At 33.5% G+C, this 14,947-nt stretch overlaps 1 protein-coding gene across 3 annotated transcripts in view; it reads right to left on the reverse strand.

Annotated features, from left to right (window-relative positions):
* SIPA1L2 (signal induced proliferation associated 1 like 2) overlaps nt 1-14,947 on the reverse strand; it is a 71,011-nt gene that overhangs the window by 48,081 nt on the left and 7,983 nt on the right. For all 3 annotated transcript variants that reach the window (XM_081314956.1, XM_081314955.1, XM_081314954.1), the window contains exons 3-5: nt 11,878-12,066; nt 9,941-10,115; nt 8,829-8,932 (exon numbers count right to left, since the gene is read on the reverse strand). In XM_081314956.1, coding sequence (XP_081171082.1) covers nt 8,829-8,932; nt 9,941-10,115; nt 11,878-12,066 — 468 coding nt within the window. The remainder of the gene's footprint in view (nt 1-8,828; nt 8,933-9,940; nt 10,116-11,877; nt 12,067-14,947) is intronic.

Raw genomic sequence — 14,947 nt, forward strand, 5'->3', positions numbered from 1 at the left:
GGAAGGGGGGAAAAAGAAAATAATTAATTATGAAAATTCGACTCTTTTACTTATTGGGAAAAAAGTGTTAATATAAAAAATTGGAAGTCACATAAGAAAATGAAGTCATATAGATCATAATAAATGTATTACTGCACATGGAGGAGATGAATCAATAATGATATACTAATCACTTCCAAGTATATTTAATAATCCATCTCTTATATATATTTGAAATATAATAAGCTTTTGAGGAAAGGGAATTGTTAATTATATTCAAGTACGCAACATGAAATATAAAGCCACATTTATTGATCCCTGTTATTTTGTTCTACTTTATTCCCGAAATGTAATTTCTTAATCTTTGAAGAGAATATTTGTAACTCAGGGTTGACCTATGGAGTCCTTACTGCTCTCCAAGCTTGGTTGTTTTCTTGCAGATGCTTCATTAATCAAACTAGGTAACGTCAGTGCTTTAAAAAGAAAAGGCACTGATCATGTTACCTAGGGTTTGGTTTTTTTAGCACTGATGATGTTACCTAATTTGGTAATGAAACGTCTGCAGGAAAATAACCAAGTTCAAAGAGCACCAAGGACTCCATATTTCTTAATCTTTCATATCCAAAGTACAAAATGGTAGTTGTTTCTTTAGTAAGGTTTTCTTTGCACAAAATTTAAAAGCTGATAGTACCAACCATTCTGCAATTATTTAGAAGCAAAAAACTATTAGAAATATCAAATTCTAGGAATTCTGTAGACATGAACCTATTTTCTTCTTTAAAGGCATTTTCACAAGAGCGCTCCACAGCATCAAACCAAAAGCTACTTCTTGCACTATTTTAAAAGCACAGATTTTAGAGAAAGGAACTACTGTAGAAAACCATGTAATCAGGTGCCTGGGTTTCAAAATTAATTAGAATTATTGCAAGATTTCTTTTTCCCTGTATTTATTTGGTATAATAATCAGTTAGGCCACTGAACTATATTTAACCTGTTTCAGTTAAATGGCAACTTAATTATGCTTTTCAAATGAGAAGATAGTGAGAAAGCTTAACGATGGCTTTAGAACATAATCAAGCTTTATTAAGATTAATGGAAGTTTTGTCATGACATCATAAATAACCAACTAAAGTTTAATGGACCATTTGGAGAAAAAGGGTGTCCACTTAATTCTGAATGACTATTAAATACAGAACTAGGGCATTTGAATCCATTTGTGTCATTTGCATAATTGTGGTATTGTCGTTTTTTTCTACCCTTATGCAAACAATGTAGTGATTTAATATTAAATCTTTCTGTAAATATGCCAATTATCCAAGTAGATACAAATGATATGAATTATTGCAATTGTCCAGATTGTTTCAGAAATAATGCAAAACGTTTATGAGAAGTCCAAACCAAAACCTCATCTGTTTGCAACCAAAGTTTGCTGAATGAAAAGCAACAGAATAGCAGTTTTACTGTAGCTATAATTCATTTTATAAATGCACACACACACCTCATTTTAATGGAGTGTAAATTGTTAAATCTAAGAATAGACTGGATTATCTTTAGTGAACTGAATTAGTGCCAGTTTATCTTCCCAAAGTGAAGAACAACTGACAGTCAGATGTTGCTACTAGCAAAGGAATAAAACCTATGAATTTCATATTGGTATATGAAATATTATACTGATAAATCACTGTTAGGGAAAAAAACAGAAAAACTCATACAACTTTCACATGCATTATTTTCACTCTGTAGCAAAAAAAGTGTTTTTCCCCAGTTTAAACCTATTTTTATAAAAAGTTGACCAGGTTTTTGTGCCAAATTAGCCCCATCCTAATTCCTGAGAGAAAAGAAATTCTCCCAACTCCCAACCCACTTCAAGGAAAATATAAACAAATTCCTATTTATAAGATTAAATACATATATAAAATATCAAACTAATGACATCCAGTGTAGCAACCAGCCTTAAAATTGATAATGAAGATACTGAAATGATGGGCAGATTCTGCCTTTTAGGAATGAATATCGACAGGATCTGGCAATCAAAAAACACACCACAGACTAGTACTTGATACAGGAGCAATGAAAGTATTGGGGGGGGGGGAAATACTCAGCTGCTGGATATGTGTAAACCTGAAAGATCAGGACTGTGCAGATAATGATTTTTCATGTGTTATTCTAAGATAATAAAAATTGAACTTTGAAGAAGCAAGATAGATAACAGTCTTGACATCTTTGAACTTTAGTATTAGAGATGATTACTGAGAATACCATGGATAGCAAACAAACCAAATAAATCCTATAATTAATCAACTCAGAATTTCTCTTGAGAATGACCAGACTCAAATTATCATACTTTGGGTACATTAGGCAAAGAACTAGCTCCCTGGAGAAGTCTATAATTCTGGGAAAAGAGAAAGGAAAGATAACAACCAGAAGCAAACTGAATGAATTCAATTACAGCAGCAATGTGTGCACTACTGGAAGACCTGAAAGACCAGACTGGGGACAGATTGTCCTGTAAAAAATCCATGTGTTTGTTAAGACTGGACACCAACTTGATGACACATAATCAGTCAATCCGTCAGAATGTACTCGACAGCACCCATTTATACTGATATGTTCATGGAATATGTCTTCTCGTGCTACATTTTTGTTTGGAAAGGCAAAGATGTGCTCAGCCTTAGCTGAAAGATCTCTGGACTAATGCCATAATTCTGTTTGAGTCATGCTCTTGAAATTTACACTCTGTTAGTGCGAATAGTGTCAACTGTGGTGCCCCACGTTTACAGACATTTCTTGCACAGCCCTACTGTATATTTCCATTTAACTGGCATGATACACATTTGTTCCCAATAGCTTCAAATGTAATTATTTTGGTCTAGTCACCCTCTATCAGCTCAACACACCTCACAGGATTGTCGTTGTGGGGAAAATAGGAAGAAGATGTGTTAGATATGTTTGCGACTTTGAGTTATTTGTAAAAATAATAAAGGTGATATACAAATAAATAAATTATTAAAATAAAATGGGAATGAAATTCTCAAACTCTTAAAAATGAATGAGTTCCAAGATACTACATGTATAAATCAACTGATGTATAAAACAACACAGCTACGATTATCACCAAGTGAAACAAATCAGGAAAACAGACCTGAGTCCAAATGTAGAAGTAAATGTAAGAAAAAATAAAGTGTGTGTGTGTGTGTGTGTTTATAGACACAGAGGCATACAAACATTTCACTTCATTTTTTTAAATTTGATTTTTTTTCTTTCCACACATTGGTCACTTTTTATTGATTTATCTTTCCTTCCAACTTAATCTATGTAATCACTGTTAAAAAACCCCAATATACAATATAGCACATAGATCATGTGTCATTACTTCCAAAGAAGGTAACCACTATCAACAGGAGGTTTCCATCCCTCTTTTCCCTCAATCACAATATGCACATTACTGTAGAATTTTTCAAGTAAGGAATGAAGAGTATATTTTAACTTGCATGATCTCCGTAAATATAAATTCAATGATATATAAACATTAATTATTAATATGAAAATTTACCCTGTCATTAAGGTACATCCTGTTAAGAGAATGTTAAAAAAAAGTACCCAATGCATTTCTGATGGATCTAAAGTAATCTACTATAGGACTTTGCCATTCTTTTATGGCTCAGTATCCTTCTCACCATGCTTCATTAACATTTAATTGTAATATTTATTAATTTCTTTCTATTTGTTAAACTCCCCAAGAGGCATTGATCCTTAATTCATATGCACATATATACATATCCAAATAAGCTATCTATATTTTATAAACTGGGCTAGCTTGTCCCAGATAAAGCAATAAAGTTAATTGTCTAACTCAGGGATCTTCAAACTTGGCCCTTTCATGACTTGTGGACTTCAACTCCCAGAATTCCTCAGCCAGGCATGCTGGGTGAGGAATTCTGGGAGTTGAAGTCCACAAGTCATAAAAGGGCCAAGTTTGAAGACCCCTGGTCTAACTGATTGCCTATTTTCTGAACTAACAAACCACTCCAATCAAGTAGATTGATTCTGTGCTGATTTTGTTGTGTGGAATTAAAGTAAAAGACCAGAGCTACATAGTAAAGGATAAACCACCTTTCTTCATTCAGTTTAAAGACAGAAGTGAATAGTCATTGCAATGCAATAGCTGTAAAATTTCATGGGAAGTTACAATTATAACAAGATACAATAATGTCATATTTTTCAGTCAGACCTGATCATAGTAGATATATCCCAAACACTGTATTAATCAAAGATACTGAAGCATCAGATTGATTTAATTCATTTTTAAATAAAATAAAGAAAAAAGTATGGATAATAGATTTTGATTAATCACACCTGAACAAGGGATGGGATAAAATAATTCGAGCCCTGAATTTCTATACAGTAAGATCAGGTAGGTTATTCTTTGAGAATATCTGCAATTGCACCTCAGTGGAAAAGAATTATTATTATACCATATCTAGAATCTACCTGTGGACATGTTCTACACTATTTCTCTTGCAACTAGATAACAACAAGGTGTGTAAATATTATTATACTTTTATATATTAAGGCTGACTAGAGCTAGTTATCTGAGCATGCTTATCAGATCTTATGGAGAGGTATCCCTAGTATTCAAATACAATTACAGGCACTTATATCTTCAGATATCAATATTACTTGAATTTACAAGTCCAATAACAATGCCCACATTGTTTTAATTCTAGAGAATTTATGGAATATGATGTGATACGAATGTTAAATTTAACAAGATAGTACAAGTTATAAAGACTAATTAATGTTTACTAACATTGTGAAAGGGACTGATTGCTTCTGAAAGTAAGTGTTGCAATATGCTGGAGATAACCTAAAACAAGATTTAATTTCTCTGTGGAGGAATCAAGGAACGTTTGGAAATAAAATAAAGGGAAGGAAGAAAAACCACGAGGGGAAAAAAGAACAATGATATGAGTAGCTAAGGAATACCACAATTTCAGTGACAGATATAATATAAGTCTGGAAGATGTAAACATAGGTAGGCTAAAGGTTATTGCCCACAGTTTCAGATTCAACAAAGCTATAATAAACAACATTCAACATAAAATAGAGTTTTTTCTTGCCGCTGCCTACAATTGGAAACAAAACCTATTTAAAATCAAAATTTGAGAACAGCTAACTAACCATTTCCAGAGGACATGTCCTTGTGCCACTGCCTGCATTTCATGGCCCACTTATAGCTTAAATTAGGGGTGTCAAACTGCCAGCACGCGGTCCGGTTGCATCATACAGATTCCGCACCCACCCAACCTCCAGCAATGCGAAAAGTCACGATACATCACGACACATCACATGACATGGCGAGCTTGACACCCATGGCTTAGACAATCAGAGCACAGTTTTAAATATTTGACTCTGGAAGCAGTGTTTTCCTTCTCATTCTATCTCTAGACACCAAATGCAGAAAATGTAGAGATATGTTGATGTGAATGGGACAGAAAACTTGAAATGATCTGTTCTGAATCAGCAAACTTGGATCTCTTGTTGTACTGCCCCCTTCCATCCAGTCCCTGATCACCTTTCAATGACTATCCTGACCCCCTTTCGGCCAGAATCCGCTTCCTTTTTGGCCATTGGTTCCTCTCCTCACATCATGTTCTTAGGTAATTTACAGTTCCCACAGCTAATGCCCTTTCACAGCACAAGTTCTTCAAGTCACCTATCCAGCACTGCACAAACCCTGATGAACACGAGATGACATCCAAGAAACACACACATATAATTCATTTAAAGTGTTCAATCAGTTAAGGAAAAGAAAAAAAGAAAACAATTTGCAGATAGTGTTGGGCAGAATCAAAATTCAATCAAGGTATTTTTGTATTTATTTATTAAATTTATCTCTTGCCCATATCATCAAGAGTAACCCTGAATTTCAGCCCTTTAGATGTTGCAAACAGCACAGATCCATTTTCGGGTGCACAGTAATAACAGGCTGCCAGCTCTAAAATGGAGGAGAATACAACAAAGCAAGCCTATTCTATGTGATATTCTTTCAACTGTTTAAATAATGTTTACATATCTCCCTCAGTCTCCTTTTTTCAAGGATAAACATAGCCAACTTCAAACTTTCTTCACTGACTTATTTTCTAGTCTCCTAATTATAGTTTTTATTGCCATTCTCTGAAACTGTTCTAATTTCTCTGGATTGTTCTGAAAATGTAGTGTCCAGAACTGGGCATAATACTCATGGTGCATAGCCATGATTTGGAAATTGTTCCTCTATTGTTATATCTAAAATTGAATTTGCTATGTTTGTTCACTTATTCAATTTATAGTCTTAGATCAAATATACTTTGCCTTTTTACAGTCATATTATACTCCTGGCTCATATTCATCTCTATTTCAAGATCTTTTATTAGCTCAGAAATGCTCAGTCTATGTCTATGCATTTTATTTTTTGTTTCCTAAGGAAGCTCTGCACTTATATTTGTTAAATTTCATTATGCTACTTCAAGATAATTTAAAGTTATCTTAAAATCTAAAATTTCACATTTCTTTTCTAAGTCTTTATCTCTCTATCCAATTTTTGTTACATAAAAACCTGATATCATTATTCCCACCTGTTCATCCATAAAATATTAAAGAATGGAGCATTCAGGACTAATGCTTGCAACTTCTTACTTGATATCTCTCTTCAATTAGATGAGGAATTATTGATGAGCAGTAACTAAGCATTTACTGTAGCATGCAAGTACAAAACCAAAATGAATATGTGTGTCCTTTTCAGAAAAAAAAATGGTATTTTCTTCCTACCTTAATGGTACCCATAATCTTTGTCAGAATATTTATTGGAGCGAATGAAAGGTTGAATACCATCAACCTTTCAATACCATTGAATACCATCATATAAGAGAGCTTATAGTCCTTAGCCTTAGCAAAAGGATAGCCTTAACACTGATCTCTAACATTAAAAACAGAGCACACCTTTTGGTTGAGCAAAGCTGTAGATTTCCCTGAGTCTTCCCTTTAGTTTTGGAAGGAAAAAAATTAAACTGAAAGCTCACAAGTCCTCTTTCAGACCGTCCCTTCTACATTACATTCTGTGTATGTTTTGGACACTTCTCAGTCCAATGATTTACAATATAATTAGATAGTTTTATTGGTTTTTAAAAATATATTTCTAATCCAATAGAATGCTGGGAAAGAAATGATGTAAAGAGATTCGGGACTCTTGTCAATTTGCAGGAAATTTCGTTAAAACTCCTGATACTACTTTGCAGAGTCGCTTTGCAGAATGGGGTGACTAGCATATAAATTTAATAAATAAATGAGGAAATACATAAAATAATAAAATAAAATAAAATAAAACTGAGCAAAATAGGACAAAAATTACTATAGTGTGTGGGGTCTCCTTCCTTGCCTGCTGGTCATTCCAGTTCCATTCTTGTCAGTTTACACAGACACACCAACACTCAAAGGTAAAGCTGAATCACATACAAGCGCAGTTACTTTCTTACTCAGAATAAAATACAGATGGTGCCTATTACCCTGCTGGTAAAGGGATGGAAAGAATTCAAGAAGCCATTTCTTGTGTGTATGTTATGACTTTTCCTAATCTTTCCCATTCCTTTTTTCTCCAAAATATCTCTCTCTCTCTCTCTCTCTCTCTCTCTCTCTCTCTCTCTCTCTCTATTTCAAAGAGGAATTTTTCATTACAGTTTTTCTTATATACCAGACTACATGTTTACAAAGCTATTCCTTTTATTCTTAAAATACCTACATACTTTTGCTGAATACTATTCTTCTCAAATAACTAGAAATATTCTACAGGCACAATTGCATATTCTAATAAATCTATCATAGTTAAAATTACTTTTAACACTTCCTCCAATCCACTCATCAACAAAAGACCAGGATTTGCAATTCTTCCAGATAACCTGGAATACATGTGTAAGAGTCATAATTATTTCTATAGGTATGTAGAATTATGACCATTTCTTCTCCAAACTGCACATATCATAATATATTTTAAACAGTAATCTAATTTGTGAATAGCTTATTCACTAGTTTTAAACTTATAATCCCCGATAACATTTTTAAAAGATAACATTATCCCCGATAACATTATTTTTGAAAGATATTTTTAAATCTCCAATCACTTTGTATATAAAATATTCCTGATAATCCCAAAGCACTTGCAAAGCTTTGAATTCAACACACTATAAGACCAATACAGACAATTGCAACATTACAAAATTATTAATCTGAATTCTTTAGAGTCAATGGCAAAAAAAAAACTTCAATAAATCAGGACTGCAACACCGCCCAAATTCTATAAAATTCCAAATACGTCATTTTTAGCCACCCTTAATGTTTTACAATATTAAAAAAAACACTTAGAAATAAACATTTTCAGACATTACATTTTCTGCATAATATGCTTCCAATTGTATAAGGTACAAATAGTTTAGTAAGCAATTCATGTCAAACTGTATAACAAAATATATTAAAAAATGAATCAAATGCATGACATACTATATACTATAAAATAGATGGCTAGTTTTGTTTTAGAAAAAATATATTTTCTATAACTATTTGTATCACTGAATACTGGGAATACTGTGCAATAGAAAAATCTCTCCCCTTTTAATTCTTTTGTTTTTGCCTGATCTTTTTTAATATAAAGAAATATCACAATTATTTAGAATATTTAAATTACAATAACTTAAATGAATCATAATTTTTGTAATCTGTTCATAGCACACAATTGGACAGGAAAAAAAATACAAGCTAACTTTTTTTGTTGCTGCTACTTAGCCAAATATTTGTATAAGATTGCAAATCAGACATACCTGTTGCCTATTACTGGGCATATATGGAAGCATAGTTGAAACATGAAACATTATTTCATAATCTTTATATGTCGTATAAAGAGAATGAGTTCCGGTTGAATCAGCTGAAAAGAAATTCCAAAAATGAATAAATATAGACATTAAAGTGCACTTTAGTGCATTTTCTTCAAGTAAATGTTCTTTCCCATGCTAAACTTTTTTCATTCCATATAACCCCAAGGGTCTCCAACTCTGGCAACTTTACGACTTGTGGACTTCAACTTCCAGAATTCCTCAGCTAGTCACGCTGTCTGAGGAATTCTGGAAATAGAAGTCCACAAGTTGCAAAGTTGCCAAATTTGGAGACCCCTGATATAACTTAACTGGTATATAGTCACTGCTAACTAGTCACCGCTGGCAGGTAAAAATAAAAGGTAAAGATTTTCCTGTCCAGTCATATCCGACTCTAGGGCAAGGTGCTCATTTCCGTTTCTTGGCCAAGGGAGCCAGCGTTGTCTGAAGACATTTTTGTGGTCATGTGTTCAGCATGGTTACATGCCAAAGGTGCACGCACGGAGCCTGCTATCTTCCCACCACAGTGCCCCTATTTATCTACTTGCATTTGCATGCTTTAGAACTGCTAGGTGGGCAGGAACTGAGGCAAGGAAACAGGAGCTCACCCATTGCGTGATGCTTGGGCCTCAAACTCAGGCTGTCAGATTTCCAGCTGACAAGCTCAGTGTATTTAACCTCTGAGCCACTGCACCCCCTCCGGTAAAAATAACCTGCTCTTAATTAAATACAAACCCTTTGACACAATGTCCACAGACACCAGCCCCTCACAAAATCTATCGGTTATGTAGCAGAAGCAATATTCCTACTTCCCACTTTTTTGCTTTACGATTTAAGGTTGCTCCTCACAAAACAATCGGCACCTATAATGACAGACCACAAAGGGAGATGGAAGCATTTAAGTCCAAAGGGATGGTTGCAGGGCATTATGAACAGCCTCTTCTGCAGAAGAGAGGAAGAAAAACCCGCGGAATTTACAGGTACTACTCTAGCAAAAAAATAATAATGCAATCTTTCATTACCATCCTTACATTTGATTGCATTTTGTCATTGCCACTTACTTTTATTATCTAATTGTGCTCGGTATTTACTGAAACCTTTGAGTCGTACTCTTTGACCTAGAAGGTCAAGGAATTCTTCAAAAGCAGGGCCTGCTGTCTCATTGTTATACATCTCTTCCTCAGTGCTCTGCCCGGCTTTGCAATATAAGATTCCAATCTTGTGCTGAAAACTTAGCTGAAATTAGGGGGGGGGGGGAGAAAAGGCAGTAGTAAATATTTTTCCATCTTCCATCCAATCCACTTTTTCATCGTATTAAAAAAAATTGTATATGGTTTGTGTGCGTAAAACATTTTGAAATATTAAAATGGCAAATACGACGTTTTAAGTACTAAACCATGAAGTACTGGATAATCGCAGCATTTTATCCTTTTTGGATGACCGCAGCAAGCCCAATGTTGCAAATTAACTTTGAAAGGCTTTTCCATTTACAATACAAGTTGTTCATCAGAATTTTTACATTTCTCTTCTTACAGCAATATCATATTATCCAGAATTTTCATTATGAACGTGCATAGAAAAGATTAGTTATTTGAGCTTTCCAGTTTTCATTGAAACCAAATGAAAGATTCTTCTCTCTAGTCCCAGCATAACGATGATCTGTGGATTATTTTATAAACAAAGATCCTCATTCCTTAAGAAAAGTATGTGGGGAGGGTATGTGAGGTAGATCTGCCAATGAAATAACTTACTTTTACCAGAATGCAACCTATTAAACTGATATAAGATCATCTGGTTAAATGAACATGCAATGTGTTTATTGTAGGTAGCCATTTGTAAATAAAGTAATATACAGTACGAATAGAATACGCTTTATATAAAAGATGCTATTACTGAAAACTTCAAAGAATATAATGACTCTAAAAATGTATGACAATTAAAGTGTATTTTTTTCATTTATTTGCTAGTTAAATTCCTACTATTTGATACATTCCTTGTTGTACTAATAATTATTTTCTATTTTCCTAGCCATTTGAAGAATATTGGGGGGGGGATTTCCTCTCACTTAAGAATAATTTTATGTATTATCAAATTCATTGTGCTTAGTTCTGATAGTCATCAGATCTTAAAGCATATATAAACTACTATCAGTAGAAAAAATAATTTTCTTGACATTCTTATTAATTTGTCACCATTGTATGATTCCAATGTTCAAACATTAGTTCTTTTATGAGCATACTAACTACATTCAATTTTAACTAAACTTAAATGAAATTAAATCAAATGTAATTTTATTCTGGCCTTAAAATCACAGCAAAATACCTCAGCCTGGAAAAGATATGTCCTTTATACATGAGCATCTTTACAAAATTGATACAATTTAGATGACTAAATAAATGTTCTACCAATGAACAAAGATAATTAAAACAGTAGTTTCATTTTTTCCACACACACACACATATAAACACAAACACATAAACACACACTATTTATATACAGTTTACTTCAAATAAATATGCCTTTTAATGTTGCAGAAAGTCAGATTTGCTGCATTAAACCAGATAATCTCACCTTTATTCACTCTGAATTTAAAGTATATATTCATTTCATTGCTCATGCAGTGTTAACTTGTTATAGTCCCAATTAAGAATTTCAGTTGTATGAGCCATCAAATTTCCCACATCAGTAGGAAGATTAGTATTGTGAATAAAATGCGCTAATTATAATTAGAAAAGGAAAATTGGAAAAGGTGAAAGACTAGCAAGACAATAATTTTCTCCTTTTATGTAATTTGATGCTCTTAACGCAATACTTTTTGAATCTGCTTGCATGACTATTAATGCAAAAATCCTCTTTCTACTCTGTTATTTAACCTAAGAGAAGTCATCGCAGTGAAAATCTGTGGTTCCTCAAACAGGTAAGATCAGATTCTCAAATCTCAATTTATGAAAAGGAAATAACACATTGGTATACTAATGTTAAAAAAAACAATATCTACCCCTTGTTCATCCAGCTTAAGCAGCTGTTCAGACACTTTGGGTGAGTTGGAAGCTTGTCTCAGGCACTGAATATTCAGTTCTGGTATTACATATCCCAGTACTTCCTTAAGAGGTAAGCCTCGTGCTGTGCCGTGTCTAGCAGTAGAGGGAATGGCATCTTCTAAAATGGCTCCTCGCAATGTTGTAAGCTATAATAACAAGAAAATATATTTCAATCTGTTTAGTCAGTCTTCAGCAACTAACAATGTGGACACACTGATGCTTAATTCATGATGTGAAACCAGTTCAAATCAGTGGCATTTGTAGGGGACCAAAACAATAGTGACCATGGCACTGTGATGCATGTGTGCAGTCCACATTCAAAGCCACAATTACGTATCTTAACCTCCACCCATCCCTCTTAACAATAGCAATAGCACTTATATACCATTCCATAGTGCTTTAAAGTCCTCTGTAAGCAGTTCACAGAGTCAATAAATTGCCCTCAACAATCTGGGTCCTCAGAAGAATGGAAGACTGAGAAAACCTTAAGCCAGTCAGGATCAAACTTCTGGCTGTAGGCAGAGTTTGCCTGCAATACTGCATTCTAATCACTGCGCCACCATGGCTCCTTGGCAGAAAGCCATTGATTCAAACAAAATATATATGGTATTTTTAAAAGATAAAATATATACAGTATATGATTCAATTGCCTAAATCAATTCTGTACTTGTATTTACTACTTTTTGTTAACTTTTCCATTGTGAAATATTCTGGGGAAGAGAGCATATTTTCAGCAGCATCACTTTCATATTTAAATTATTATGCCATCATGTTTTACTCAGTTCCCTGAATAAAGCAGGGAAGCTGTAGCTCTCTAGGTGCTACCGACTTTCAACTTTCTCCACATTCAGGCACTGTGAGCATTAATCAGGGATATTAGGAGTTGTGGTTCAAATCTGGAGGACCAGAAACTTTCCACTCCATTTTAAATAAATTGCATAAATTTTATTAGCATATTTTCTGCAGAAGCCTGCTTGAAAATTTATCTCTGATATGGCCTGAAATTCAAATTTATGTAATTTCCAAAGTGAGTCAGGGCAAAAGAGAATCTATTAATAAAGAGATTCCAGAACTTTTGTTTGCATTGCACTACAATTGCTTATAGTTATGGTGTGACACTTTTGGATTAACAATCAAGAGATTATTCAAAGAATTAAATTCTTGATCTCCAACCTCCTAGATGAAAATGATTAAAACTTTAATTTCCAAGTCTTCCCTGCAATATTTCTGCCTCAATATCCTTTGTCTTTCATGATATGTACTTGGATTCAACAGTGGTATTGCCAATGAATTTATGAGATAAGCAGATAGGATCTATTGGATCAATTAGTTTGTCTCACTATCTCAAACATGTGTATTACATAAAATATAGAGTTAATGATCATACAGATTCAAAGGTACATATTTTTAATATTCTGCAAGTTTTGAAGCATAACAGTATTTTGGTACAAGATTTATACTTTGACTTGCTGCAGGATATGATGTAGAGAATAAGCAGGATCTTCTATGGAGAGCTTTGTGGAATAAAGGAGGTAGATTTTATTTACTTTAAACCCATTTATAAACCACTGCAATCATTAAGAAAATTGTTGGTGATATACTATCACTTAAGAAGTCCAAGAGGGATCTTGATTGTAATTGGGGCCTCATAAGAACATAAGAAATGCTCTGTTAATTCACACTGACTGGTGATGGACAATAGTCAATTAGATTCATTCAACAAGTTCAGACATGAACAAGAAGATAACAGATCTTCCTAGAAGCTACTGTGCTACTTTCATTCAGATGGTTGTAAGCAGATATAAGCATTGGTATCCTCCATGGATTTGTCCAGGTTGTCTAAACTGATGTATTATTTTCAAGACAGGGAACTGTATGGTTTAACTATTATTTGTACAATATCCAAAATAAAATCGTTTTATGAGGTCTGAATCTCTCTGCATTTGCTTCAATAGATGACTCTTGAATTCTAACATTGTGAGAAAAGAGCAAATTTCTGTCCAAATTTCCATACCAAGTAGGGCTTTGGCAGAGTTATGTCTCACTTCTAAAAATGATCTGTTAGGGGAATAGTTATGATAGTGATGGGCGAGTGGGGCTGGCACAAGAAAGCTTCATTCTGATAACTAAAAGAGGAGCATTTGGAAAGGACAGAATAAATAACTAGACTTAGCTTAGAAGTTGACCGGTTCATTTCCAGAATGAAAAATAATTCTCTTTAAGGTCTAATGTTGTCAACCTAGATTTTATTTCATTTCACTTTCCTGATGTTTTCCTAGAAATATACCTCTGTGTAATAGCCAGCATACTTACTCAGGGCCTTACAGTATATTTTACAAAGACTCTTCATGAGGCCTATGATAAATCTGAAATTTTCAATAGCCACATTTAAAAAGCAAATCTTACTTTTTAAGAAATGCATACAATTTAAAAAGTGGTATTTCAAATACCCTTCCTTTTAACTTTAATAAAACACCCAGGTCCATTTTTAAACTCTATAAATAAATTGATATTAAACAATATTGTATTTAAAAATAGAAATTGGCATCCTTCACTTACTTCCCTCTCTTAATTTTTTCCAAGTCAGTTCTTCTTCCAAATGCTCTTCCCAAGTCTGTTTATAGTTCTATAATCCTCTTTACAGTTATACTTAGCTTCTGCATATTTGCTGATTCTATTTTCTCCATCTGTTTGTGTTTGGAAAAAGTTAACTATTCCCTACAGCTCTTTCCCTTAGTTGCTAAAACTGAGGGGGAAAACTAATTTCTGAATTAGGAACTACTAGGTTCTAGTATGTTTTGGTACTTTAAGAACCATTACATTCCATCTTTGAATTTATTTTCAAAATATTTAAACATACTATTGTGGGAAAAGTCCAAATAAGTGCTATTAAAAACAGGATAATCTTTTCCAAGTAAGATGTATATACATGCTTATATGATTGCATTATAAAGTGTAACTAACACTCCACTAAAGTATGAAAACCTGAAATTGATAGAAACATCTCATGCACAACAGTACATAAAG

The sequence above is a fragment of the Vipera berus genome (assembly GCF_964194415.1).
Source record: "Vipera berus genome assembly, chromosome: 1".
NCBI classification, from domain to species: domain Eukaryota; kingdom Metazoa; phylum Chordata; class Lepidosauria; order Squamata; family Viperidae; genus Vipera; species Vipera berus.